The 26,720-nt window shown below is 38.7% G+C and overlaps 2 protein-coding genes across 4 annotated transcripts in view; one reads left to right on the forward strand and one right to left on the reverse strand.

The window, feature by feature from the left end:
• The window catches only part of LOC126251370 (tetratricopeptide repeat protein 1-like), a 38,938-nt gene extending 17,743 nt beyond the window's left edge, over positions 1-21,195 (reverse strand). The window contains exons 1-2 of the mRNA XM_049951753.1: positions 20,671-21,195; positions 12,031-12,204 (exon numbers count right to left, since the gene is read on the reverse strand). Coding sequence (XP_049807710.1) covers positions 12,031-12,204; positions 20,671-21,018 — 522 coding nt within the window. The 5' untranslated portion in view covers positions 21,019-21,195. The remainder of the gene's footprint in view (positions 1-12,030; positions 12,205-20,670) is intronic.
• A 303-nt stretch (positions 21,196-21,498) lies between these two features.
• LOC126251369 (probable RNA helicase armi) overlaps positions 21,499-26,720 on the forward strand; it is a 56,322-nt gene continuing 51,100 nt past the window's right edge. For 2 of the 3 annotated variants that reach the window (XR_007545728.1, XM_049951751.1), the window contains exon 1: positions 21,499-23,484. Coding sequence is in view for 2 of the 3 variants with exons in the window: in XM_049951751.1 (XP_049807708.1) it covers positions 21,600-23,484 (1,885 nt within the window). In the remaining variant the exon portion in view is untranslated. The remainder of the gene's footprint in view (positions 23,485-26,720) is intronic. The other variant, XM_049951752.1, reaches the window with a different exon arrangement.

The following is a 26,720-nucleotide window of genomic DNA, read 5'->3' on the forward strand; positions in this document are numbered from 1 at the left end:
ACTGAATGACAGGACTTCTTGGTATTCTCCACATTCAGGTAAAAGTTCTGTTAAATGCCACAAAAAATCCTGGAACAAATAAAGAGTGTGCTCCAAAACCTTATGATTCTTAGTCAAACTTAACATGGGGAACCACGACACAACATAATATCCTTATCTAATATAAATATAAGGAGGACAGGATTAATTCACGATAAACAGATGTAACTGGGAATAACACATTTGCACAATCTCAAATACAAATCTGGAGGTTTCTTCCACACACAATGAGCACAAAAAAAGAGAATAACTGCTGATTTCAAAGATGCTGGCCTTAATACAGTGTTTCATTACAGCCATGACTCTATACAAGGCAGTGTAATAGCACTACACAAATGCTTTAAAGAACACAAAATTTGAATTCTGTAACAAAAAACTCTGCTCTTGTTTTCTGACACACAAAATTCTTCTGATGGATTTTATGGCTCCTATTAGAACAATTACAGCTGATGCATAATGTCAAGTCTTGAGACAGTTAAAACTTGCCTTTCAGAAAAGAAAATGGGATGTATGTCTTTGACAAAAGCCTATGCAGCAGATCCCATCACAGAAAAAACTGAGAAGACGTCAGATTTTACAGCTCAAACTTTACATGTAATGGTTTCACATATTCTGCAAAAATGGAAGCCTTACATGATCACTTTGTTGTCCATCTATCTGTCTGTCTGACTGTTAAGAACTCTTTTTCTCATGAACAGGTAGATGTATCAAGCTCAAGTTTATGTTACACATTAAAGTCTATGGTCCCTTGCGGGTATAAAAATTTTAAGCTTCTAAGTCAATGCAATAAAAAAGATATGGCCATTTATGTCACATACTTTGATACTAAAAAACTCGCTAATCAAAACCTATAGACTGGTTCCCGTTGACCTAGAACCTCAAAATTTGGTAAGAAGCAACATTTCACAGTACAAATGCAGGAAAAAAATCAAAAAATTGTTAATTTGTAACTATATAACACACAAAAATATTTTTTTCATTTTTATCCATCTGTCTGTCTCTACCTAAGACTTCTGAAAGATATGTAAAAATCTGCCAACCGGTTGCATAGTTTTTCTATGTACCTTGACCAGGTTTCATCACCTCTAAGGGTGACTTCATCAGAAGGTATGGTAATTACCTGTGTTTAGGATCTTCTTTCTGATGTCTTTGTACTTCGAGACAGCCTTGATACATGGGCGGGGAAGAAGCGTACAACTTTGAACATGGCTGACGTTTGCAGTAACCGTATACACAAATTTGAAAAATATGTAAAAATATGCCAACCGGTTCTATCTAAGACCCTTTTTTCTAGTGGCGTATCAAGTCCCAATTTATGTCACATACCAAGGTCTATCGTCTCTTGGTGGCACAAACATTGTAAGCTTCTAAGTCAAAGACGTCAAACCATACCGCCAGTTATGTCGCATACTTCGACACTTGAAATACCACAATTCAAAATCTATATTGTCCTTCCTGTTGACTTGGAATCGTGAAATTTGGCACAAAGCAAGGTTTCACAGTACACGTAAAGAAAAAAAATCTGAAAATTGCTAATTTGTGACTATATCTCACACAAAAAATATTTCTTTGGCCATTTTCAATCCATCTGTCTTTCTGTCCATCCGTCTGTTAAGACCCTTTGTCTCTGGAACAGTTTGGTGTATCAAGTTCAAATTTATGTCACATACTAAGGTCTATTGTCCGTTGGCGACACAAAAATTATAAGTGTCTGAATCACTGCACGCAAAAGATACGGCCATTTATGTCATGTACTTTCATACTCGAAAACTCACTCCTCAAAACCTCTAGTGTGTTTCCTATTGACCCATAATCATGAAATTTTGCAAGAAGCAAGTTTTTGCGTACAAGTAAAGGAGAAAATATGAAATTGTTAACTTGTATTTATAACAAACAGAAAAAAAATTGTCATTTTTTTTATCCATCTGTCCGTCCATCTTTTAAGACCCCTTTTTCTCTGGAATATGTTGTTGTATCAACTTCATTTTTGTCAGATACTAATGTCTATAGTCCCTTGGCTGTGTAAAAAATTTAAGCTTCTAAGTCAATACAATCAAAAGATTTGGTCATTTGTGTCACATATTTTGATACTCGCAAATTCACTCATCAAAACCTATAGGGTACTTCCCATTGTCCTAGAATCAGGAAATTCTCCAAGAAGCAAAGTTTCACAGTACAAGTAAAGCAAAAAATCTGAAACTTGTTAACCTGTAATTACATCAATAAAATCTCTCTTTTGCCATTTGAACATACATTTCATTTATCATCTGTCAAAAGCATAATAGACAAACATTACTGGATGCAAACACAAAATGTAAGTTGTAATCATGTTTTAGTGTGAAAATATTTTTTTTTTTTATTAAACCATCTCCCTCTGCATGTATGAACTGAAGTACCCTGTTCACTTCTTTTTGTACATCCGGGCTGAGCTGAGGAACTACTGTAAAGATTTTGATAGGATCTTTGAATTTCTGGGACCAATATCCTGCCAGTATCTATATCGATAACAGGCAAAATGCTTTGAGATTCTGAATTCACAGGATGAATGAATTTAAAAATTTGTATGGAACCCTTAGTGCACATGTCCTATTCGCACTTGGCCAATGTTTTTTTAGTGTAACTGAAATTCATTGGATACACAGATATGCAGGTTCGTTTCGAAGACTGTGGTTTTATAAGTGGCACTTTGTTAACAAATGTCCCAGCATAGCAAGGATGAATGTAATTAACTCAGCTGCATCACAGAATAATATTCTATGTATTTGTACATCCAGGATGAAGTCAAAGACAATGAGGTAGATTGATTGGTATGTAATTGTAAGCAAAGGTACTCATTGTGCTATCGTGACAATGTAGATTCTCTGTGTCAGGTATACATGATAGCCAGTACAAGAACTTTTGAAGAGAGTATCAGACATCCAAACACAGTTTTGCAATATGTCCGTGTGAGATTGAAACTTTTGTATGATATAGGAAAAAGTTTAGTTTTGATTGGAACTACAATACCTACCACACAATGGGGCACAGGCTCTTGAAATTACTCTTCTATGGTTCTACAGCCTCTTCAACAATTCTTTGTCTGATATCACTGTTCAACAATCGAGTTTTCCTTGTACACTCCATTTTCTGCTGGTCCTCCCTGATTCCATCTGGTCCTTGGTTGACACTGTCCTCTCTGACACCCCTAGATTTCCATCTACTATTCTTTTCTTTACTTCCATATTACTTATCTGTGCCACGTGCTCACCCTATCTCCATTTGGCTCATTTCACTATTCTTCTAGGAGGAGGATCTTTACATATACTGTACAGCTCATGACTGTACCTCCTCCATTTTCCTCTTTCACAGATTGGACCAACACTTATTCGAAATACCTTCCGTCAAAGGCATCTAGCATTCCAACATCTTTTAATTATAATGATGAAGTTTCTGAAGCATATGTAAACACTGTTCTCATAAGAGTTTCATTAATTGTTAACTTGGTACTATGAGTTAAGAGTCTTGAGAAAAATAGTTTTTTAATGTAAAATAGGCTTTGTTGGCTGGTATTAATCTCTGTTTAATTTCATAAGAGGTGTCGCTGAAGTGCCTGACTGTTTTCCCAGATACTGAAACTGCTCAAATCTCTCAAAAGTATAATCGCCCAATGTTATTGGGGGTGGCACTTTCTTCTTGTTGATATTCAGTCCTATATTCTCACCGGCCTTCCCAAATGCTGAATGTCTTCTTCATTGCCTTTATAGTTCTTGTGACTATATCTACGTTGTCGGCATAAACTAAGTAGCTGTACTGATTTACAAAATATCATTTCCCTGAACAGTAGATTTGCTTATGTACCGCATACATTGTCACTCTCACAATCCTTAATGATTTTCCGGTAGTTACAAGTTTGGTCAAAGCATAGTGCAGTTGCTATCTGTTTAGGCTACCATATGCTGACTTGTAGCTGATGCAAAGGCGATGCATGCCAATCCAGAATTCAATTATCTTTTCTAAAACTTGTCTTAGGATGTCTACCTGATCTAGTATTGATTGCGCTGGTGAAATTCACATTGATATGAGCCAGTCTCTCTGATCAGTTGGGAGGAAGAACAGTAGGAGAATACTTTATATCCCAAGTTTAGCAGCATACTTCCTTGACAGTTGTCACATTCCAAACTATCTTCTTTCTAGTATGCAGAGCATATATTTCCTTCTCTCCACTACTTGGGGATTTTCTCCTCATTCCATACTGAAATGACCAGTTTTAGGAGAACTTGTTCTAATCTAAGGTCACCTTGCCTGAAAAATTCTGCCAGAATATTCTGTGTTCCTGGTAACCTATTGTTCATCAATTTCTTCAAAGCAATTCTCGTCTCTTCTAGATCTGAATTTTGTCCAACTCATTCGAAATGAAAACAATCAATTTTTGAAAATATAATGTAACTGGATGGTTAAAAAATCTACTCAGCAAGAGGCAGCACAAGAAAACACAAATAAAAATATTGAAATTTCCAAGCTTTTGGAACTGGTGGCTTCTCCTCCTGGCAGAAGGGTTGAGGGGGAAGGAATAGCGGTGAAGGAAAATGCTGATGAGGTTTAGAAAATGGAGAGCACTGTAAAAGTCACCTGGAAGCCTGGGTCAGGAGAGACTCACCGGACATGATGAGAAGGGAAGACTGATTGTTGGGGACTGCACGGGACAAGCTTTGAAAACCTGTGAGCTTAAAGGTGGAAGATAGGGTAACATGCAAGAGAGAGATTAGTGACAAAACACCGTGCAAGAGTTAATAAACAGGAAGCTGAGTATGTGGTAGAGGTGGAGGGCAGGGAAAAATAGCCAGGCCAGAAAAAAAATATATAGAAAATGAAAAGGGAGTGAAGAAAGGAATAGTTACTGAGAAAAAAATGCTGAAAGTGTAGAAATTAATGGAAATTAAAGCTAGGTGGGACATGTTGTAAGGCCAGTTCCCACTCGTGGAGTTCTGAGAAACTGGTGTCTGATGGAAAAATCCAGATGGGACATATAGTTAAACAGGCATGAAGGCCATGACTGTCATGTTGTTGAGCATGTTCATCAACAGGATATTGTGTGTTTCTAGTATACACCCTCTGCCTATGCCTATTTATACTGATAAATTGGTGGTAGTCATGCCAATGTAAAAGGCCAAACAATGTTTACACAACAGGTGGTACACAACGTGTCATTTCACAGGTGGCTAACCCTTTGAAACGACACACTTGCTCCAAAAGCTTGCACATTTCAATAGCATTACGTATGTTTTCTCCTGCTGCTGGTGCTGCTGCTTGTTGAGTAGATTTTTATCCATCCAATTACATTTCATTTAATCCTTGTACTCCAAGAGATCTCTTGGTATCATTCCATGGTTTATCAAAACGTCAGCACCATCTCTCACCCCTCTCTCCCCCTTCACTTATGATTTTACCTGTTTCATCCTTTATCAAGCTAGTTTTTCCATTAAAGGATTTGCAGGCAGCATTTACCTTCCTATAAAATTTTTTCACATCATTCTCATTATTCTGAAACTCCAGTTCTTTGATACAATATTGCTGTACCCGTGCTGTTCAGAAGTATGATTCATCCGAAGAAACATACACAATAGCAGCACTATGAAATTCGTGAAATCTATTCACAATTGTTAATATTGACAAACATCAGGTGTATAATGGAATAATGACAATGAAAATTTGTATTGGAACCACGATTCAAACCCAGATTTCCCACTTATTGCAAGTGGTCCCTTTAGCATTAGGCTATTCAAGCATGCTCCACGGCCAGATTCAAACCTCTACATGTCATCAGCCATGTGTCTACAACCTGCACTCTTACATTCCTGTACAGGGGAGAGCATTGTATTTCTGAACAACACAAGCACTGCAATACCCCAACTTTGGGCAAGTGGCTTTCAATTAAAATTCTCTGTACAGGAATATCCATAATGGATGCAAGAGTGCAGGTTGTAGCCACATGGTTGATGATATATGGAATTTTGGATCTGGCCGTGGAGCATGCTCGAATAGCCAAACGGTTAAAGGTGACCACTTGCGATAAGTGGGAAATCGGCTCGCAACAAATTTGCATTGTTGTTACCCCATTATACAGTTGATGGTTGTCCATATTTGCAAATGCAAATACATTTCACACTAGTTCTTTAATGTCTGCTTTCATCCTCCCCCCCCCCCCTCCCCTCCTCCAACCCCACCTCAACTTCCATGTTTGCTCTTATACAAGTTGACTGTAGTGTTGTTCTATATGCTACATTCTTTGCCCTGTTGCTATCTCACACTCAGTATCAAGCCATGGACGTCTTATGCACCTTGCTTCAGTTCCCAGAGTTTCATTTCCTGACACCACTGTTACAGTCTTTATTATTTTCCATTTATCCTCAGAGTTGTCACACTCTTCAGTCCTTCCAAGTTTTCTATCCTAGCTGCACCAATTCATCAACTGCGAGAATTATAACACCCACAAAGAACAGGCCAGAACACAAGCCAGAACGTCAACCACATATGTAATCAAGAGATCAAAGGAAAAGAGATCCCTTAAACATGCAAACATAAATGCTGCTGAGCTACTAAACATACAACTGACTCTAGTCAGCATACACCTTAACTTGGTATCTTGGAAACTAGAGGCTCTTTCTTGTATGATGCTTGTCCAGAAAGTAATGCACCGCATTTTTTCCTTCAACAATTCTTTATTGAACATAATGAGAATTACACACATGAAAGAATGGTGTTTTATCTACACACCCCATTTTTCCACGTAATCTACATCCCATTCTATGGCCTTCCTCCAGCGCGAAACAAGTGTGTGTGTGTGCGCCCTGTCAGTACCAATTCTTATCCTGGTGGCAAAGACAGTCCTTCACTGTGTGAATCACCTCTTCATCGTTCTCAAAATGTCTTTAACGAACAGCATCCTTTAATCTGTCCTTGAGAATGACATCAGCTGACTGCAACAAGTCAAGTGTGACAACTGAGGATGATCTCCCCAACTGCTGCAAATCTTGGAGCTCCGTCAAACCACCTTCTGATGACCTCACCCTCCGTGCCCAGCGACTAACTGTACTTCTATCCACAGCAGATGCTCCACAGAATTTACACAAGGATTTGTGAATACTCGCCACAGTTCTTTCTCTGCAGTGAAAAATTCAATAATGGTATGTTGCTTGTAACATACATCACCTACAGACACCATTTTGAAACTGTCCTGCAGCTACCCTATCTGTCAGAAGTGACGGAAACTTGGCACGCTCAATCAGGAGACTTACATATGTAACGTTTCGCATTTGTAGTATTGTTTTTGACTGAGAAAAAAATTATGGTGCATTACTTTTTGGGCAACCCTCATACATATGGTGTGGGCACCCACTGTCAACAGCCATCATACCCAGTTTGCTGGCTGCCAAAATTGTTGCTTATGTGTCCTCCATTACCATAGCATTATCAGCAGGTGTTGGTACCAACCCAGGGATCTGTGATTTTATTCCAGGTGCTGCTTTCTAATTGTAGATGATTCTAGAGCTATTACATTATGTTCCTGTTTGTTGGTTTTGTTTCCTTTACATGTATTGAAAATTCCAGCCCTCACTCAGGCCCATAGTAAAAAGTGGTCTGAATCTACATTTGGGCCTCTGCGGCTCCCCAAGTCCAAAAGGTCCTACTTGCACCTTGCATCAGTCAACACATGATCAGTCTGCTTAACAACGTTCCCATTTCATGACTTTCATGTTACTTTGTGTATATCTTTGTATGGGAACAGTGAAGAACCAACAATAATATGAGCACTGTTCCATTACCACTACTTGTGATTTGTTTACTGTGGGTTCCAATCATTGGTTTAAAAATCTGTTCCCTTCCCATTTGAGCATTTAGATCACCAACAACTATTTTAAGGTTGTACACAGGGCAGTCATCATATGTTCTTTCCAGTTCATAGAACAGGTCGCTTTCTTCTTCCTCTGCTTGCGCAGCTGGGACATGGGCATTTGCTACAGAATAACTGAAAAATTTTCCATTTCATCCTGTGTGTTGAGAGCCTAGGACTTTCCAAGTGAGAATCAGACATACAAACACAATTTTGTGATATGTTCGCGTAAGATTCAGATCTGTGTGTGGTATGGAATAGAATTTACTTTTGATTGGGTTTACAATGCTTTCCACATAAAGTATAATGGGTTCCTGAAACACTTAGAGCAAAATGCTGAAGTAAAAAATGTAAAGAAAGCATTGTTGCGTGACTAGATCGTTTTAAGCATTGATCAAGTAGAAGCAGAGAAAAAGAAGTTTCTCTCTGGTTCCATAAATATCATTACTGTGAAAATGCATTTATGTTTTCTGGATGAATATTCAACACCTGAAAAAATATTCAAAAGATGTCCCCTTGACCTGACAATAGGTAGGTCTCTCTTATCCTGGTATTGGAGTAACTTGCTTTTCCTTTTCGATCTTTCCCCACTCTACAGCTCTCTGCTCCTCCAGGAGTTCTGAAAGTTGGAATAGTGTGTGTACTTTTCTGTGTGTCTATCAGCAGTACTGACATTTCATCTCCTGTAGGTACGTACTGGCCAACAATTCAACCACATATCTCCAGAATGAATTTTCAGTCTTCAGTGTGCCCTGATTTGAAACTTTATGGCAGATTAAATGTGTGTCTGAGACCAGGATCGGAGTGCTGCACAAAGCAAACATCAGCAGTGAGAATCTCAGGAGCAATTTTTCCCAAGTTACAAGCAATATCATACGGCTAATACCATCCTAAACTGCCGCCAGTCCCTCCCACTATTTAATCTTCCTCAAACATTGTGCTTAAACTTTCTGTCAACTGGCTGAGACCTGTGGAATGAGAATATTAGTGATTTTCAACAAAGTTTAAATTCAACAAACACGGGAATGATTCGCTTGTCGCAGCATCTCAGATAAAATGCAAGGGTGCTTAACAATCTACCTCTCTTGAGGTGTAACTTGTCGAACTTGCATATGTTCTTTGCCATCTCCTCTCCATAAGAGTACCAGATGTGACTCTTCAAGCTTTCCCAGAGGATATGTTGTAAACAGTCTTCATGGGTTTGCTGCCAGATGGTGATGTGCAAATTTCGCAATATTTCCTCAGAGCAACTGTCCGACACCTTCAGGTGGTTGAACGTGCCTACATATAGAACACATGCGCGAAAAACGCATAGGCACAGTCACTGGCAGATAGATGGCGCTGTACTATAACATGTCAATGTTGAGTGGCATATATAGGCCAGACATGTCACATAGTACAAGACCCGCTGTGATAAACATCAACTTCATACATACCTACACCAATTGGAGAAGTCGGCAATCACAGAATACTGTCTGAATATGGGAGATCACATTATTTATGAAAAGACGGAGGTTTCATCCCCAGCATCATCTTTCAAGGATTGCGTCATTAAGGAGGCAATATATATCTGTACAGCTGATAATCTAATCAAAATGGATATAGGATCTCCACTGAGAACACCTGGAACCCTGCATCGGGTGCTATTAAATGATAAGAAAATCACAAGATTTTTCAATAACAGACCTGTCATAACAATGGTCTAGTACAGTTTTTTAGTGAGTAACGTCTGTCCGCACTGTCAGTGAACATAGCGCATGCACAGGAGGGCTGCTCCAGAATTTTCAGCAAAGGGCATTTGAGTATGGCATCATCTATCTGCAAATCATTGATAATGCGTGATTTCCGCACTTGAGCATTCTTCGTACGCATGTTCTATATACAGGGGTTTCGACTTGCGGATACTGCCAGTCACACCTAGCCACCAACAAAGCAGCAAGGTTCAACCACTTGAAGATGTTGGACAATTGCTCCAAGGAAATATTGTGAAATTTGCACAATGTCATCCCGTGGCAAACCCTTGAAGACTATTTGCAATTTCCACTCTTGTTGACAAACACCTCCAACCAACTGCAAAAAACTGTGGCCTCCCACAGCAAATATACTAACCACTTCCTTCACTGAATTTCAACCACCCCCAAACCTTTACATCCTGGATCCCTACTCACCACTGCTGATGCCACCTCCCTATACAACACCCCTCATGCCCATGGCCTTGCCGCTACTGGACAGTACTTCTCCCACTGTCCTTCAGACATCAATCCCACCACTTCATTCCATGTACACTTTACCAATCACATCCTGACCCACAACTACTTTTCCTTTGAAGGAAAGTTATACAAACAAATCCACACCACAGCCATGGGCATCTCCATGACATCCTCGTATGGGCCATCTGGAGGAAACCTCCCAACCCCTAGTCTGGTTCAAGTTCATTATTACCTTCATGATCTGGACTCAGGGCCAAGATAACCATGCACATTCCTTCGCAAATTCAACCTCCTCTCTCCCATTCACTTCACCTGGTCCTCCTCTACGCAACATACCACCTTCCTGGACAGTGAACCCCATGTCTCTGATATCTCCACCCATATTAAACCTACTAAACAGCAACAACACCTGCATTGTAACAGATACCATCCTTCCCAAATGAAAAAGATCCCTTCCACCTTACCACTCACGGATGACATATCTGCAGTGACAAGAACTCCCTTGGCCAATATGCTGAAGGCCTCATGAAGGTCTTCACAGGCAGACAATAGCCCCTACACCTAGTTCACAAATTATTTTCCCAGGCTGTATACTCACATAACCCCACCCCCACCCAAAAAAAGAGAAAAAAAATACATCTACAAAGGAGGCCCCTCTCATCACCCAGTATCAACACGTATTGGAACAACTGAACCATATTCTTCGTCAGAGGTTTGATTATCACTCACCCTGCTCTGAAATGAGGAACATCCTACGGAAGATCATTCCCACCCTTCCTTAAGGTGGTGTTCTGACACCCACCCAACCTAAACAACATCCTAGTCCATCCCTAAGGCATTTGCACTCCCAGTTCTTTGCCACAAGGATAAAATCCCTGTGGAAGACCAAGGTGCAAGACCTGCCCAATCCATCCATCCAGTCCTGTCATAAGCTTATTCTAGTCATAAGTAGCCAGGCCACCCATGAGAGCAGCCTTGTCATATACCAACTCTGCTACAAACACTGCACAGCCTTTTATGTCAGTACGACAATTAACCAGCTGTCCACCAGAATGAAAGGGCAGCTGTCAAACTGTTGCCAACAACAAAGTTACCGCCTGGTGGCACAACACGCAGTCGAGCACAACATGCTGAATTTCAATGGCTGCTTCACAACCCAGGCCATCTGGATCCTTCCCTGCATCATCTGGTCTCCTGCATCATCTGGTCTCTGAACTATGCAGATAGGATGTTTTCTTACAACACATCCTCCACTCCTGTAATCGTCCTGACCTCAATCTAAGGTAACACACTATCCTTGCACCCCTCCACTCCTGTAATCGTCCTGACCTCAATCTAAGGTAACACACTATCCTTGCACCCTCCATCCAACAGTCTCCCATTACTCAGTACTGTCACCCCTTGCCAATTCATGTCTCCACACTGCCTTCAGCATGTGCCATTCCCCGCCGGCCCCTACAATTGTGCATTACATGGCTAGCTCATATACCTGCCACCTCTCCTCTTCACATTCCTAGCCAGCAAACCGACTGCCTACCTCCAAGCTGCTAGCCACCCACATCCATTCCCTCTCCCTGTCTGTTGCCTCTCTCTCTCTCTAACCATCCCACACGACACTACCCTCACCATACCAATCCACCTACTGAGAACCAAAGCATTGGCACTGTTAGTCCAGCTGGCACCATGTAAGGGCAGGTGTGTGTGTGTTTTCACCTATCAGCAACTCAACACTTCTGCTTCATGGTGAGTGGTCTTCTTTACTGCTACAGTATATGGTGAATTACAAGGATATAGTAACTTGTAGGAAATAAGTCTCATGCAACAGAGGCTATACCTAAATGCATAAATTCACATTTTGCAGATGGTAAAACACATAAATCACAAGCAAAACAAATCTTATTTTCAACAAACCATTTTAATTTTTGCTGCTGCTCGATTGGAGTATAAGATGGCTCTGTCGTGCTCATACTTTAGTGGACAAGTCCGTAAGGCGAGAGTGTATTTTAAAGCAGCTTCCTTGTGTTTGCCTTCTTTAAACAAATCATTTGCAGATAATTTTATTTTCTCTGCTTCATCTTTCCTTTCCTGGAAAAAAAAATTACCACACTTATCTTTGGTTCTAAGGGCACATTTATTTATTTATTTTCCTTGGATCATTTCAAATCAAAAATACACTACAAACAATATAATTGCATGTAAAAGTAAAGTTGCACAGTTGTATAAAAATATGAGGGGAAAGCACACACTACAAGGATGTGAAAGTAAAACTCTGCTGTGGCGTCTTCAAAGGAAATTAGGGAAAACCACAGAAAAGATTAATCAATATACTTGGACAGGAATATAAAGCCCGCACATCATAATCACATTCAGTGACTGCATAGCAATATCACAACACATAGCTCCCTGCAAATCCAATCACTATCTTCTGAGTTACTCAACATGGCTAAGGAATTCCCACATGCTTTTTCAACATGTGAGCATTGTTCACCCATGACATATAACGTCAGGATGGATTATTACAATTGCAGATAATACGCCTGAATGTTTCTCTATAGCACCTCAATGGTGAAAAAGACTGTACTCTGATGCTTCATCAATTGGAGCTAAGCAGGTTGAGTCTCTTAAACATTGCAGCATATCATTACAGGTTATATCCAAATGCCTTGGATTAAACCACAAACCTCTCAACAGCAACTTTTTGAGTCGAAGCATATAATCCCTTCAATGGCGACACTAAACTTTGTTGGCTTCTTTGAGCTAATTGAGATTAGAATAATGTGTGCCAACATCTTATTTTGCTCTGTCTTCCACTGCAGCATGAATTCAACATAACATTGTCATATGCAAACTCACAATGGAAAATTCTGCTGTACTCGAATTCAACCAAGGTGGCACTGTACCCAATTCTCACTACCACAGCTCGGAAATAACTAATATCCATAGTTGGTCCTGGCAGCCATTAAGCAGTCCAACATGCATGGCATAATGACAGTCATCACATAGTTGGAAATAACTAAATTTTAGAATCCAAAGAGGCGAGGGACAATTATGATACCAAAATAAAAATTATTCAAATAATTTAAAAGTTATAAATGATGAATCAAGCTGCTGCCTGCTTATTGCATCCAGTATCTTCACCTGCATTCAGAAGCAAGTCAATGGAAACATCTTTGCAACCAGTGGCTTCTACACAGAGAGATCTACCGCAACACAGTGCAACAAGTTTCATTGATTTCCACTACCAATTAAGGTATCATCAACAGTTCTACTGGACGAAAACAACCATACTGCTGAAAGCTTTGAATTTTTGCACCAGTACCAAGAGCATTACATAAACATGAGATCATTAGCAGCATCGAGCAAACCATTAGTGATGTCACTGAAAAAGTGAGAAGGAAGACCTGCAGGACCATTGAAAGAGCCAAGATACCAAAAACCGACAGCTCGGTGAGGGTGATAATGTAGTGGCCCCAGCAACAGAGAGATATAGTGCCACATTTGATACGAGTCACGAGCTTTTGACCAGTGTCATGGTAAACATGTGACAAATGCCATAAACAATATGCCAACTATAACTTCATGTTTTTGGCAAATTTTCCAAACGGCATCAGCACAGATCAGTCCATCAGCATAACCTGGGTTTTTTAGTATCACATTCATTGGCTTCACCTACTCACAACCAAACTGTCATTTCCCAAACTAATATATATGTTGTGTTAAGCTACACACCAGTCAGTCACCACAACCATTTTATTTATTTATTTATTGCTTTCATATTCATTGGCTTCACCAACTAATAAAACTGTGAATATACAAACCAAAATTGATGTGGCAGCAGCCATTAAGATTACATCACTGGCCAAAGCTGACAACTTAAACTGAATATTCCTCTTGACCCACAGCAGACAAAAAGAGTCATGACGGTGTTATTAAGGTCAGATGATTACTGGATGAATACAGACAATTACTACCGCATCTGGAAAACAAAGAAGTGGATAAGGATTCTACACCACCTATGATGCAGAAGACCACACCACACCTAAACAGCTCAGCTTAAGAGAAGGATAGTGTCAGACTGCTTTACTCCAGAACACATGCACCACCATGGCTTCACGATCTCCTGAAACTACACAGTGAGAGAGTCCCACTACGTCCTATAGTGAATGCAATAAATTCACCAACATGTGGTGCAGCTGGTGATACCTCTCACAGATCATTACCTACAACAAGTCAAGAATTCGACAGAAATTGTAAAGCTGCTCCTGAAGATTCACCTGCACCTGCACCTGAACCTCCTAGTCAGCTTCAACATCACGTCCGTCTTCAGACAGGTGCCACTGAGACACTCCATGGTACTGTTCAAGGGTCACTTTGATAAGGGCACAGTTAAACTGGTCCGACATGCACTAACAACCCTTTACTTTCAATGTGGTGTGAAATCCTGTGAAGAAAGAGATGGGAGTGCCATAGGATCCCCTTTATCGTCATTATAACAACATCACAGGTTCACCATGGAGGCGGAAGAAAATGTATGCCTACTGTTACTGGTCATTATGATGAAGAAGAACCACGATGGCATGTTGGGGCATTCTTTCTACAGGAAGAACACACACATGGACTTGCACCATAGTGCTAATAGTTGGCACCAAACAGCGCAAGAAAATTCTGAGCTCACACCCCAGTATAAGGATCAAAAGAACATTTTCAACAAGAAGAGTCTGCCTGTCAAGTTACAGTACCTGCAGGAACCTTTATATAAGAATGGGTGAATGGTGACCAAAATAAGGTGTGCATTGTGGCAGAACAAGAGAAAAAAAGAAAAGACCGGAAGAAGAAACCACACACCTGATGCTCATTCTGTGTGCAGAGCCACCCACACCAAAGATTAACAGGATCATGGAGAAACACCACATAAAAACATTTTCCACCCAACAGACAAAATCAAGGACATAGGCCTACTTGCCTCAGTAAAAGATCAACTAGGACTATGAACAACGGACATTTATAGTATCAGGTGTGAGTTTGGTGAGTAGCACTGCAACTCACAGTGCTGCATATAGCATGTCAGGAGAGTCTGCCTCAGCCAAACAAACAATTTCATGGTAGTACAGCACAGCATCAACAGAGGACATATATTTGGTTTTGAACAGATGAAGGGGCTGCGCCACACCAGTAGGTTCTGGAACTGTCTTCAAAGACACAATGGAGATATAAATATATGACAATCTTGTCAACTGGGACAATTGTTTTCAACTAATCTGTACATGGGATCTGGCAACAGCACAAATCCATCAAGACAGCTTTATTCAAAGCAGAAGAAACAGCAGACAGAATGGACAGGTTACATGAAGACTTGATGTCAAGACATCTCTGCTAACTCCCACCACCAGCTGTGACATACTTTTCTGGAATCTTACGTCTGACCCACCAGTTACACCCTGAGCAGAGGAATCAGTGTTACAGCAGTTAATAAATATCGCACATCATAGGAACTTCACCTCAAAGTGCCAAGCAGGAAATTCACTGAAACTTTGTTACAAGACAACAATGCCACTCAGCTGATATAGTACAAGATGGAGCAAGATAAAGGATAGCCTAAAAACTTCAAATAACACTATCAGTGCACAAAAAGACAGTACAGCAACATGTTTGAGACTTCTCAAATTACATTTCATTATGAAGAGCAGCACATTCCAGACAAGACAACAGTGGTCTGTTGGCTTAAAAATCTTTAACAATGAATATACTTGTGATACAGAACACTGTCAGAACCAGTTTGTGCAGAAGTGCATTTAAACAAATGAAGAGGTATAGGCTAATGATCAACCACAGGAAACTAATCCGAAAAAATTCAAGGACGATGTGAACTGATGAAATATGATGGTGATGAACGGTGCTATAGAACATCTCTGAAAAACAAAAATAATAAAAATACATTTTTACAAACAGGCCTTGGAAGGCCCAACAGTAGAGACAAATCATCAATAGGCGTCACTAGATGCAGATTCAGACGGGCATGTGGTCAACACACAGCTCTCCCAGCTGTTGTTAATTTTAATGACTGGAGCCACTACTTCTCAGTTGCGTAGCTCCTCAAATGCCCTCACAAGGTATCAGTGCATCATGCTTGCCAACAGCACTTGGCACATCCAGATGGCCAGCCATCCAACCACTAGCCAAGCCCAATAATGCTTGACTTCGGCAATCTGAAGGGAACTGGTGTTACCACTTCCACTTTGCCAAGGAAGTTGGTGTGCCGAGTGCAGTAGTTGTGTCAATACTTGCCATTAAAGGGAAACTATGTGTGTTGGGGGGGGGGGGGGGGGGAAGAGGGGGGGAAGAGGGGGGGAGGGGTCAGTGTTCATTAAAAAAGAAGTTTTGGACTGCTGCAAGAAAAATGAATGTATTGTTCACATTCAGCATGCAACAGGACTCAGCAATATGATTATTGGTGATAGTTCAGAATCACTCATAAATTCAGTTTAATGTTCCAACAACCACAGGGCAATGAATGTGAATAGATCAGACACAGGGGCTTCTCAAAAGAATGGAAGAAAAACTTCAGCCACTGACTAGCACATTCCTCTTTCTGCAGCTGCAATTGAAATGAAAGTTAACAGTTAGTTTGCAGATCTCACTAAAGAACAGGGGATCCATCACTTTTACATGACAATCAGGTTGTGTAAATCATTACAAGCATTAATTTGGCTTCCCTACTATAAAACTATTAATGGAGGCAGTTGTACACGTAAACTCTGATCAAATGAACTATTGAAACTGAAGCAAATTGTGACAGAAAACCTTTACACATTGAAGCAAGTTCATTTTGAAAATAATATCTAACCGTATGTGCATTGTTGTTGATGAGAAAACAGTTCCCAGTTTTAAAGGCGCTAAGTTCAATTAACTTTTCGAGAAAACCATTCTGGATATTATTAATTAAAGCCTACTACACTCTACCAATTAGAAGAGGTGAGGATACTAAAGGCATTTGACAAGAATAAGTTACCCATTCTCTGAAGATCAAATAATAGATACCGGATGACATACCCAATATGGAATCACTCCTGAATGTATAAACAGTAAAAACTGATGCCTCATTCTCTATGAATAGTCAGTGAGATGTCCAGTGCAACTGAAAAGCAGATTGAGCATTGAAAAACAAACTAGTTTCATGGATGTTGTCAAAGAGAACATATGAAGTTCTAAGCTCTTATCTCAATAACTGGGCAATAAGGATATATTGGGTACTGTTGTTGTGATCTTCAGTCTAAAGACTGGTTTGATGCAGCTCTCCATGCTACTCTATCCCATGCAAATCTCTCCATCTCTAAGTAACTACTGCAGCCTACATCCTCCTGAATCTGCTTACTGTATTCATCTCTACATCTCCCTCTACAACTCTTAGCCCCACCCTTCCCTCCAGTACTAAACTGGTGATCCCTTGATGTCTTAGATTATGTCCTACCAACCAATCCCTTCTTCTAGTCATGTTGTGCCACAAATTTCCTCATTAGTTATGTGATCTATCCACCTAACGTTCAGTATTAATCTGTAGCACCACATTTCAAAAGCTTATGCTCTCTTCTTGTCCGAACCGTTTATCATCAAATGTTTTACGTCCATGCACGGCTACAGTCCATACAAATACTTTCAGAAATGACTTCCTGACACTTAAATCTATACTCGATGTTAACAAATTTCTCTTCTTCAGAAATGCTTTCCTTGCCATTGCCATTGCCATTGTAGATTTTATATCCTATCTATTTTGGTCATTAGCTATTTTGCTGCCCAGATAGTAAAACTCTCCTATTACAGTCCCTAATTTCCTGATCCAATTCCATCATCATTACCTGATTTAATTCCACTACATTCCATTATCCTTGTTTTGCTTTTGTTGATGTTCATTTTATATCCTCATTTCAAGACCCGACCATTCTCTTCAACTGTTCTTCCAACTCCTTTGCTGTCTTACAGAGAATTACAATGTCATCAGCAAACCTCAAACATTTTATATCTTCTCCCTGGACTTCAATTTCTACTACAAAATTTTCTGTTGTTTCTTTTACTGCTTGCTCAATGCACAGATTGAATAACATCAAGTATAGGCTACAACCCTGTCTCACTCCCTTCTCCACTGCTTCCCTTTCATGCCCTCAACCCTTATTACTGCTACCTGGTTTCTGTACAAGTTGTAAATAGCCTTTCGCTCCCTGGATTTTATCCCTGCTACATTCAGAATTTCAAAGAGAGTATTTCACTCAAAATTGTCGAAAGCTTTCACGAAGTCTACGAATGCTATAAACATAGGTTTGCCTTCCCTTAAACTATCTTCTATGAGAAGTCATACCATCAGTACTGCCTTACGTGTCCCTACATTTCTCCAGAACCTAAACTGACCTCCCCCGAGGTAAGCTTCTACCAGTTTTTCCATTCTTCTGTTAAGAATTCATGTTAGTTTTTTTGCAACTATACTAAACTAATAGTTCAGTAATATTCACATGTCAGCACCTGCTTTCTTTAGAATTGGAATTGTCATATTATTTTTTAAGGCTGAGGGATTTTGCCTGTTTCATACATCTTTCTCACCAGATGGGAGAGTTTTGTCATGGCTAGCTATCAGTAATTCTAACGGAATGCCATCTACTCCCAGGGCCTTGTTTCAACTTGGGTCTTTCAGTGCTCTGTCAAATTCCTCTCTCAGTATCATATCTCCCATCTCATCTTCAGCTACGTCCTCTTCCATTTCAATAACATTGCCCTCCAGTACATCTCCACTGTAAAGACTCTATATACTCCTTCCACCTTTCAGCTTTCCCTCCTTTGCTTAGGACTAATTTTCCATCTCAGCTCTTGATATTCATATAAGTTGTTCTCTTTTCTCCAAAGACCTCTTTAATTTTCCTGTAGGCTGTATCTATCTTTTTCCCTAGTGATACATGCTTCTAAATCATTACATTTGTCCTACAGCCACTCCTGCTTAAGCATTTTGCATTTCCTGTAAATCTCACTGTTGAGACGTTTGTATTACTCATCGCCAGCTTCACTTACTGAATTTTTATATTTTATCCTTCCAATAATTAAATTCAAAATCTCTTACATTACACAAGGATTTCTACTAGGCCTTGTCTTTTTACCTATTTTATCCTCTACTGACTTCACTATTCCATCTCTCAAAGCTACCCATTTGTCTTATAGTGTACTCATATCATTTGTACTGTTTATCATTCCCTAATGCTCCATCTAAAAATTCCAAAACATCTGGTTCTATCAGTTTATCCAGGTCCCATCTCCTTAATTTCCAACCTTTTTTGCAATTATAGGTATTATGGAAGGTAATAAGAAAGAATTACCTGAAGTTAGGGAGTTCAACCTGCAAGAAACAACAAAGACAACAAAAGCATCCTGAAAGGTAGATGCAGCAATAACAATTTCTTAAGACAATCCAGAGCTGGAGCGAAGCACTAATGTGAATACGAAAATGGAAACACGTTATCAAATTCCTGAAATTTCTGCATAGCTAGACAATGAGAACTACTCAACAACTAAACTTCTTTTCCATAACTGTTTTACACTTCAACCAAACCTAGAGCACCAATTACACAACAAATGCCTCTTCTGAAAATTAATATACACACAGCGTCAAATGCTATGTTACCAAATTTTTTAACAGTTGATCCAGAAACTATATATGTTGTGAAATGTACTACACACAGAAAAACATTTTTGTGAGATTCATCATTAATGCAGTGTTGCTTACATAAAATTTAGAGACATTTGCTAATAGGGGTATCAAAATTTTTCTTAATATGCATCTAGCATCTTAATTAAATTTGTCAGTGGGATACTCAGTATAATGATAGAAGTGCCTCTTCTGCAGTTGACACGTTGGAAGCACCCTAGTATTCGGTGTAAATAAAAAGAGAAATTACATTCTTAATTTCTCCTGTAAGCGTCCAGCTATCTAATCTTATAGAACACTATGGTGAGAAACAGTATTGTCTGACAACAGCACATAACCACAGGCGCAGTAAATCGTTTTGTTAATGTAAAGAGCACCATATTAATTAACATCAAATAGGTTAATAATTCGATAATATTGCTCGAAGTTATCAAAGCTGTTTTGAGGGCTTCAGTGAATCTATTAGCTGTTATTTATTAGAGCAGGTAAAAAACAAACTGTGACAGAGATTAAACTATGAACGTCAAGAATTATAAAAATTATATCCACATGCTAACAGATTTGTAACTGGTGACTGGAAGATTTCTGTTTTATAGTACATTCACATCAAGTATACTAAGTAAACCATAACTGCAAATGTGACTACTGATGGGCTGCCGTTCTCATTTTTGAGGATACTTACATCGCACAGCAGAACATGACACGTCACAGTGTGTTTTGCCTGACAATATCACATGCTTCGTAAAGGCACAAAGTTCTATAACACGCACCCTCTAATGAATAACTGTACCAACACGTACTGCCAGGAACTTAGGCCTAACCTTAATCTAAAATGTGAATAAGATTTTATTCTGTAAAAATGTAACAACCTTCTTCTCGTCGTCCGAATAAGTAGCTTCTGCGATTTTAAGAGCCTCTTCATCAACTGTATCATAATCGTCGTGCAGGATTGATTCATCATCGTCCGACCTATAAGCATCATCTGTTACCTTGCCTTCTTTCGCTTTCTCGTCCGAAACACTGCTGATAATTGCGCCATCACAATTTACTGGTGTAGTCAATATAGAGTCAACACTACCATGCTCTAGTGTAGAAGGTGTGTCACCGTTCACAGAATTCGTTTTAACTGCGCACTGTTCCAGATCTTTAGTTAATTCCGCTATAATTTCCTCGTTACTTGGCACATTATTTGAAACCTCACACGGTGCCTTTGACATTCTGCTAACAGTATTATCAAAAGTTCTCTTCAATTTACTGGCACGGACACTACTTCTGTAGCAGATATGCCATCAAACTCCTAAGCGCGCTGCAAACGTTTTCCTCTACCTTTCGACAGCATTTACCACAACAAACATGATTTAACAGACCCAAAGCTCTTCAACACAAAAGATCACTCACTTCGCTAACGCACTTAGTTTTCACGTCAAACTGTTCATGTCAACCACAGTCATGTCAACAAAGATTCTCACTATTAGACTGTGCTGCTACTATGTTATTACTATTTTTTTTAATTATTTGACTATGGACGAGGCACCATTTTGCCAGAAATAATGGTCACGTATATCTATTTACGCTACAATTATTCGTAATGTAAATTTGTTACAGAGTCATACGGACGAATAAATAAATAAAATGTTTTACATCTCTGCTCATAGTGTTAACTGCTTCGGCAACAAGTGTTCCATATTTGTGTTTACATTTGTCGCCATTCGCCAACATCTCTGAAACGCGCGTGTATTGTACAGTGATTCGAAGGCACTATGTTGTGTAAACAAATTGTGAGTGATATAATTTACGGATGGTAGCATTAAAATCTGGCATTCAGAGTTATTCTTATATTTTTGAATGTGAGGCTAGCTTTTACGTAGATATGATTTCAATTGTTGCAAAATTATCTAGGTACTTACTAGGTTCCACAGATTCGGAATTAGAAACTTCAGAAAAAGATTTTAGTGTTGTTGATCTTCTGTCTTCACTAGAGCAGAATGCAGCCAGCAATGAATCGTGTGCTCCTTCAGAAATTGAGGGTAGTGTTGTACAAGACCTTTCCAAAGACAGTTGTTGCTGTTACAGAGTGGGAGTAGTAACTCATGTACATTCGGATTATGCCCTGATTGATGATGAGGTGTATTGTGATTTGAATGACCCTGCATACCGCAATATAAAGGTCGGAAACAAATTGGAATATCTTGCCTTCCGTTTAAGGCCGTCGGACGAATGGAGAGTTAAGAAAATTTACTCTATACAAGAAGAAAACTGGGAAAATTCTGAGCCATTAATTGAAAAGCGAGAGACCCTGTCTAGGAGTATTGTTGGACAAGTAATGAGCAGAGATGGCAGAAATGTCATTATATCAGATAAACTCAAATTTAGCTTGGATGACGTCTCTTGTGACTTCATACCAGTTGAAGGTTTGTGTATTACAAAGGATATTCCATTACATCCAATGTTAGTTTGTGTATTTTTTTTAAACGCGTTTTCTTCGTGTCTGATTTCAGGAGACTGGATACTAATTGATGCTCTTGTTGAATTGGATGGTAGTATAGCAAATTTGGAAGGAGAAATTTTACATTTATTTTCCGTACGAGCGTTGCGATCACGTATTGTCACCGGACGCATAACAAATTACGAAAGTACAGGTGATGGTCTCGTGGACAAGTCGATATATTTCAGCAAGGAAGTCTGTGAACCAGGTTACGTACCTGAGTTACGGGACGAAGTTATAGTTGAGGCGATTGAAAGTACAAGGCAGTCGGTATTGTGGCGTGCTCTTAGCGTTGTCCCATTGCATACAAGCAACACAGGACAACACAACTACAGCAAAAGTAAAGTAGAACAGAAGAAACCTGTTTTGGAATCAATCTCTGTAAATGGTGTCACTGTTACTCCTGCTGTTCTACAATCTGGCGAACTGAAGATAGGCGAAGAAAAAGAAATCTCAGTTACTTTGCTGAACACTGGACAAACAAAACAGGTAGTGAAATTTTGCCAATTTTTAAGTCAAATGTCATGGTCACAGCTTCGTTTGAAGTCTCCGAGTATTGATAAGCTAATAGTGTTGCACCCTGGAAAAAGTTTTTCCTATTATTTTATTTGCCATGGAAGATATGCAGGTTGCCACACAGAGAAATTCAGATTTGTTTTTAAGGGCTTCAAAATAGAGATTGCAGTGGAAGTGAGGGTGAGAGATGATTCACAGAGTAATAATGTTAGAAATTCACAGTCTGGTAAAATGAAATTTGATACATTAGATGCAATCAAACGAGAGAATGATGTAAGTGGCAGATTGCTTATTACAGGTGTGAAGCCTAGGAAGGCACCTCCTTTTGTGCCTGTTCGAATAGGTCAATACGTAGTGCCAAAATATCTTTGGCAGTTTGTTTATACAGTTGAAAGTCAAAGAAAAAGTGGCATTGAACAAAGTGAAAGTTTAACAAGTGTTGTTCCATATTTATCTGACATTCTCAGTTTTATAAATTACAGTGATTTTTTCCACACACTGTTGCACCTGGAAGAAATTTCAGAAACAATTAAGATGAGGCAGTATGACCTAACAAATGTGACCTTCAGGATTACTGGCCCAGGTGCAGAATTCCTAGCACTAGAAGTTCCTGGTTTAGCCGAGAAAAGACCATCCCTTCTTGTTGGTGACAAAGCTATTGCTGGGCTAAGTTCAAACAAAGGTGAGTAATACAGTAAGTGCCCACATTCTTCTTTGTGTGAAATAATCATACTGTTAGTAAGGCGTAGTTAATTGTAAACTGTTAATGTTGTGGCAGTGATGGTGGTGGTGGTGATCTTCAGTGTGAAGACTGGTTTGCTGTTCCTCTCCATGCTACTCTATCCTGTGCATGCCTCTTCACCTCAAAATAATGACTGCAAGCTACATTCCTTCTGAATCTGCTTATTGTATTCATCAATTGGCCTCCCTCTTCAACTTTAACCCCACAAATTTCCCTCCATTACCATTTTTGTTCATGTTTCACTTCGACACATGGCTACACTTCAGAATCTTAGATCTATGTTCTATGTTAACAGATTTCTCTTCTTCAGAAAAACTTTCCTCTCCATTGCCAGTCTCTGATTTATATTCTCTACATCATCAGCTATTTTGCTGTCCGAATAGAAAAAAACTCATATAGGCCCACTACTTTTAATGTCTTGCTTCCTAATCTAATAATCAGCATCACCTAATGTAATTCGACTACATTGTATTATCCTTGGTTTGCTTCTGTTTATGTTCTTCGTATATCCTACTTTCAACACATTGTCCATTCCATTCAACTGCTCTCCCAAGTCTTTTGCTGTCTCTCACAGTATTACAATGTCATCGGCAAACCTCGAAGTTTTTATGAATAATATGTTACAGGATTCATTTGTGTGATGACCTAATAGATCTAAAAAAAAAAAAAAAAAAAGTTGTTGTAAATAGTCAATTCCTATTTCGAGATGTCAACTTTAGAGCTACGAGTGTTGGTCACATTTTAATCTGTTTGAGTATATTCTGTTCAAATAAAAATGTGAGTTCTAACATTTATTTGGATATCTTCAACAGTCAAAGCGAACTCATTTTGAGATATGCCATTCACTTTTTTCCTTCAGAAGATGAGTGTATGTAGTCGACTTCAGTTTAGTGCCATTTTTTTTCCTAAGAGTGTAAAATGTGTGTATTGCCCACTAACAAATTCTTATCGAAAGTGCGATACTGATGTATCGTTGATGAATTAAATTAATGCTCTGACATGAGGCATTAGCTAACTATTAATTTCAGTTACACCCAGAATAAAAGTAATACTCTTGTTAGTTGTATGGAAGTGAGAATTTTTTTTTTTTTTTTTTTAAAAAGCATATCCTCTTTCTTTATTTGTATTAGTTCAGTTTACGTTTTGGATGGGGTTAAGGAAGTTAGTCACAGATACATTGATTAATGACCTAAGCATACTGTAAAATATACACTAAAGCCCCATATACTTTACAGGTCGGTTGAACCGATCAGTATCAGATTTTAACTTTGGTAGGATCAGTTGAAATTAGCAATATTTTAATTCTTGCACTCATGCAAAAATTATGATTGTTATTTTAGAATAACATCAAAATGGCTTAATTTTTAAGAACAATATGTTAATGTTTCTATAATGAGAAATAACAATGCTATCGAAAAATGTAGCACTACCATAAATATGAATAACACTGAAATATTGGTGAATGTTGCTTATGATATTACTTGTTTTTGGAGACAGTGTTGTCGCAGCAAGCAAACTTTATCAATGTGATAAGCTTTTGTATTTATTTTTGGCATTACTTTTCATTCTTGTCTTTTCTATATAGGCTTGTTCCATCATACTGATGCCAACCTTTCTGCGGCATTTTAATTTCATTGTGCCATGGTTAATTCTTTCTTAACTTAATTTCCATCAGTGTTTCAGTTTTGGTGCTCTGGTTGGATAATTGCTACCATTGGAATGAAAAAACAGAAAAAACCCTTATTAACAGCAACTGTCAACTGTCAGTAACTTTTTCTTCAGGCTGCATTCAGCCTCTTATTTCCATTACACAGGTTTTAGATGTATTGTTCTCATACTTCCAAATTTTACATGACACGTTGTTTGTAAACTAATGAATATAAAAATTCCAGTGCTTCAGTGGAACTGGTAGCATGTTTGCTTTCTTCATAGTTTACTCAGAACTGAAGTCTTAGTTGATTCCTTGCACAATTTTTATTTTCATCCAGGAAGCTATTATGTGTCATGTCACATATTGGTGAATGTTTTGAGTCATGTAAGATTCAACCAAAGAACCTTTTTTCAGTAGTAATCTGTATTCAAAATTAAATTTGTTCAACACAGTGTTCTTTGTCAGTTGGTTTACAGAAGCCACTTTACATTGCTTTGACTGTAGCCTCTCTCTTCATGTTGAAGTTACTGTTACATCTTTTATCCATTTCCAGTATCTCAGTGAATATCTGCCCAAGTCTTTGTCTGCTGTTCTCTCCTTCCTTTGTACCATCTAGTATTATTTTCATCATGCCTCCATATTGTTGTCTACAAATCTGGTTTTATTCCATTTCGTCTCTGCACCTAATTTGTTATGCTTGTGACCCAGTATATATTTTGGATGTGACAATGTACTACATTTCATTGGCTTCAATCCTTTGCCTCTTCAGTGCTTCCGCTGTCCTTGTTTTGCTCCCATCAAACAACACACACTTCACAAATGTCTTCAGTAGATTCTTTTTTATTCTTGCGTTAATACCAGACATGTTTCACATTATAGTAAGAGAGTTTTGAACACAGCACTTTCACTGTATGTAATATATTCACATTTATGTGTTAAGAACATAAAAATGTGATTGTATTAATTGTGGTTAAAGTGCTGTGTGCAAAAACTCAACACATACATATAGAAGATGAAGAGGGGAAAGAAAAGAACACCTTGATTACTAAAGAAGCTTTAGAATAAAGTGAAATGCATCCGGTCTTAATAAGCCTTTTATTACAGTTACAAAAGACAACAATTAACCCATAAAACTTGTATTTTGTATGTTCTATTTTTCATTGTAGACTCTTTCTTGAGCAGCTTATCGTTTGATTGTCCCTTATTTTCTATCAATATTGGTATGGCATCTTAAAATCTCAACATTTTGTAGCAATCTGATTTCCTCTTGTGATTTTTGGACGTGAATGTTGAATAATATTGAGGAGCACCCATTCATATGCCTCTCCTTGTTCTGACATACTGTTCTTGCTATATAAAAATCTCACTGCAATCATATTTCCTTCATACAATTTCTCTTAGTATCTTGAAAACGGTATTCCCATGCCTCAGTGCCAAAAGCTGTCAATATATGCAAATCCTTGTTCATTCTCTTTTTTTAAGAAATACCTAAGTGCTAGCACTGCTTCTGTTGTTCTCTATTTCT

This window comes from Schistocerca nitens, chromosome 4 (genome assembly GCF_023898315.1).
Source record: "Schistocerca nitens isolate TAMUIC-IGC-003100 chromosome 4, iqSchNite1.1, whole genome shotgun sequence".
Taxonomy (NCBI): Eukaryota; Metazoa; Arthropoda; class Insecta; order Orthoptera; family Acrididae; genus Schistocerca; species Schistocerca nitens.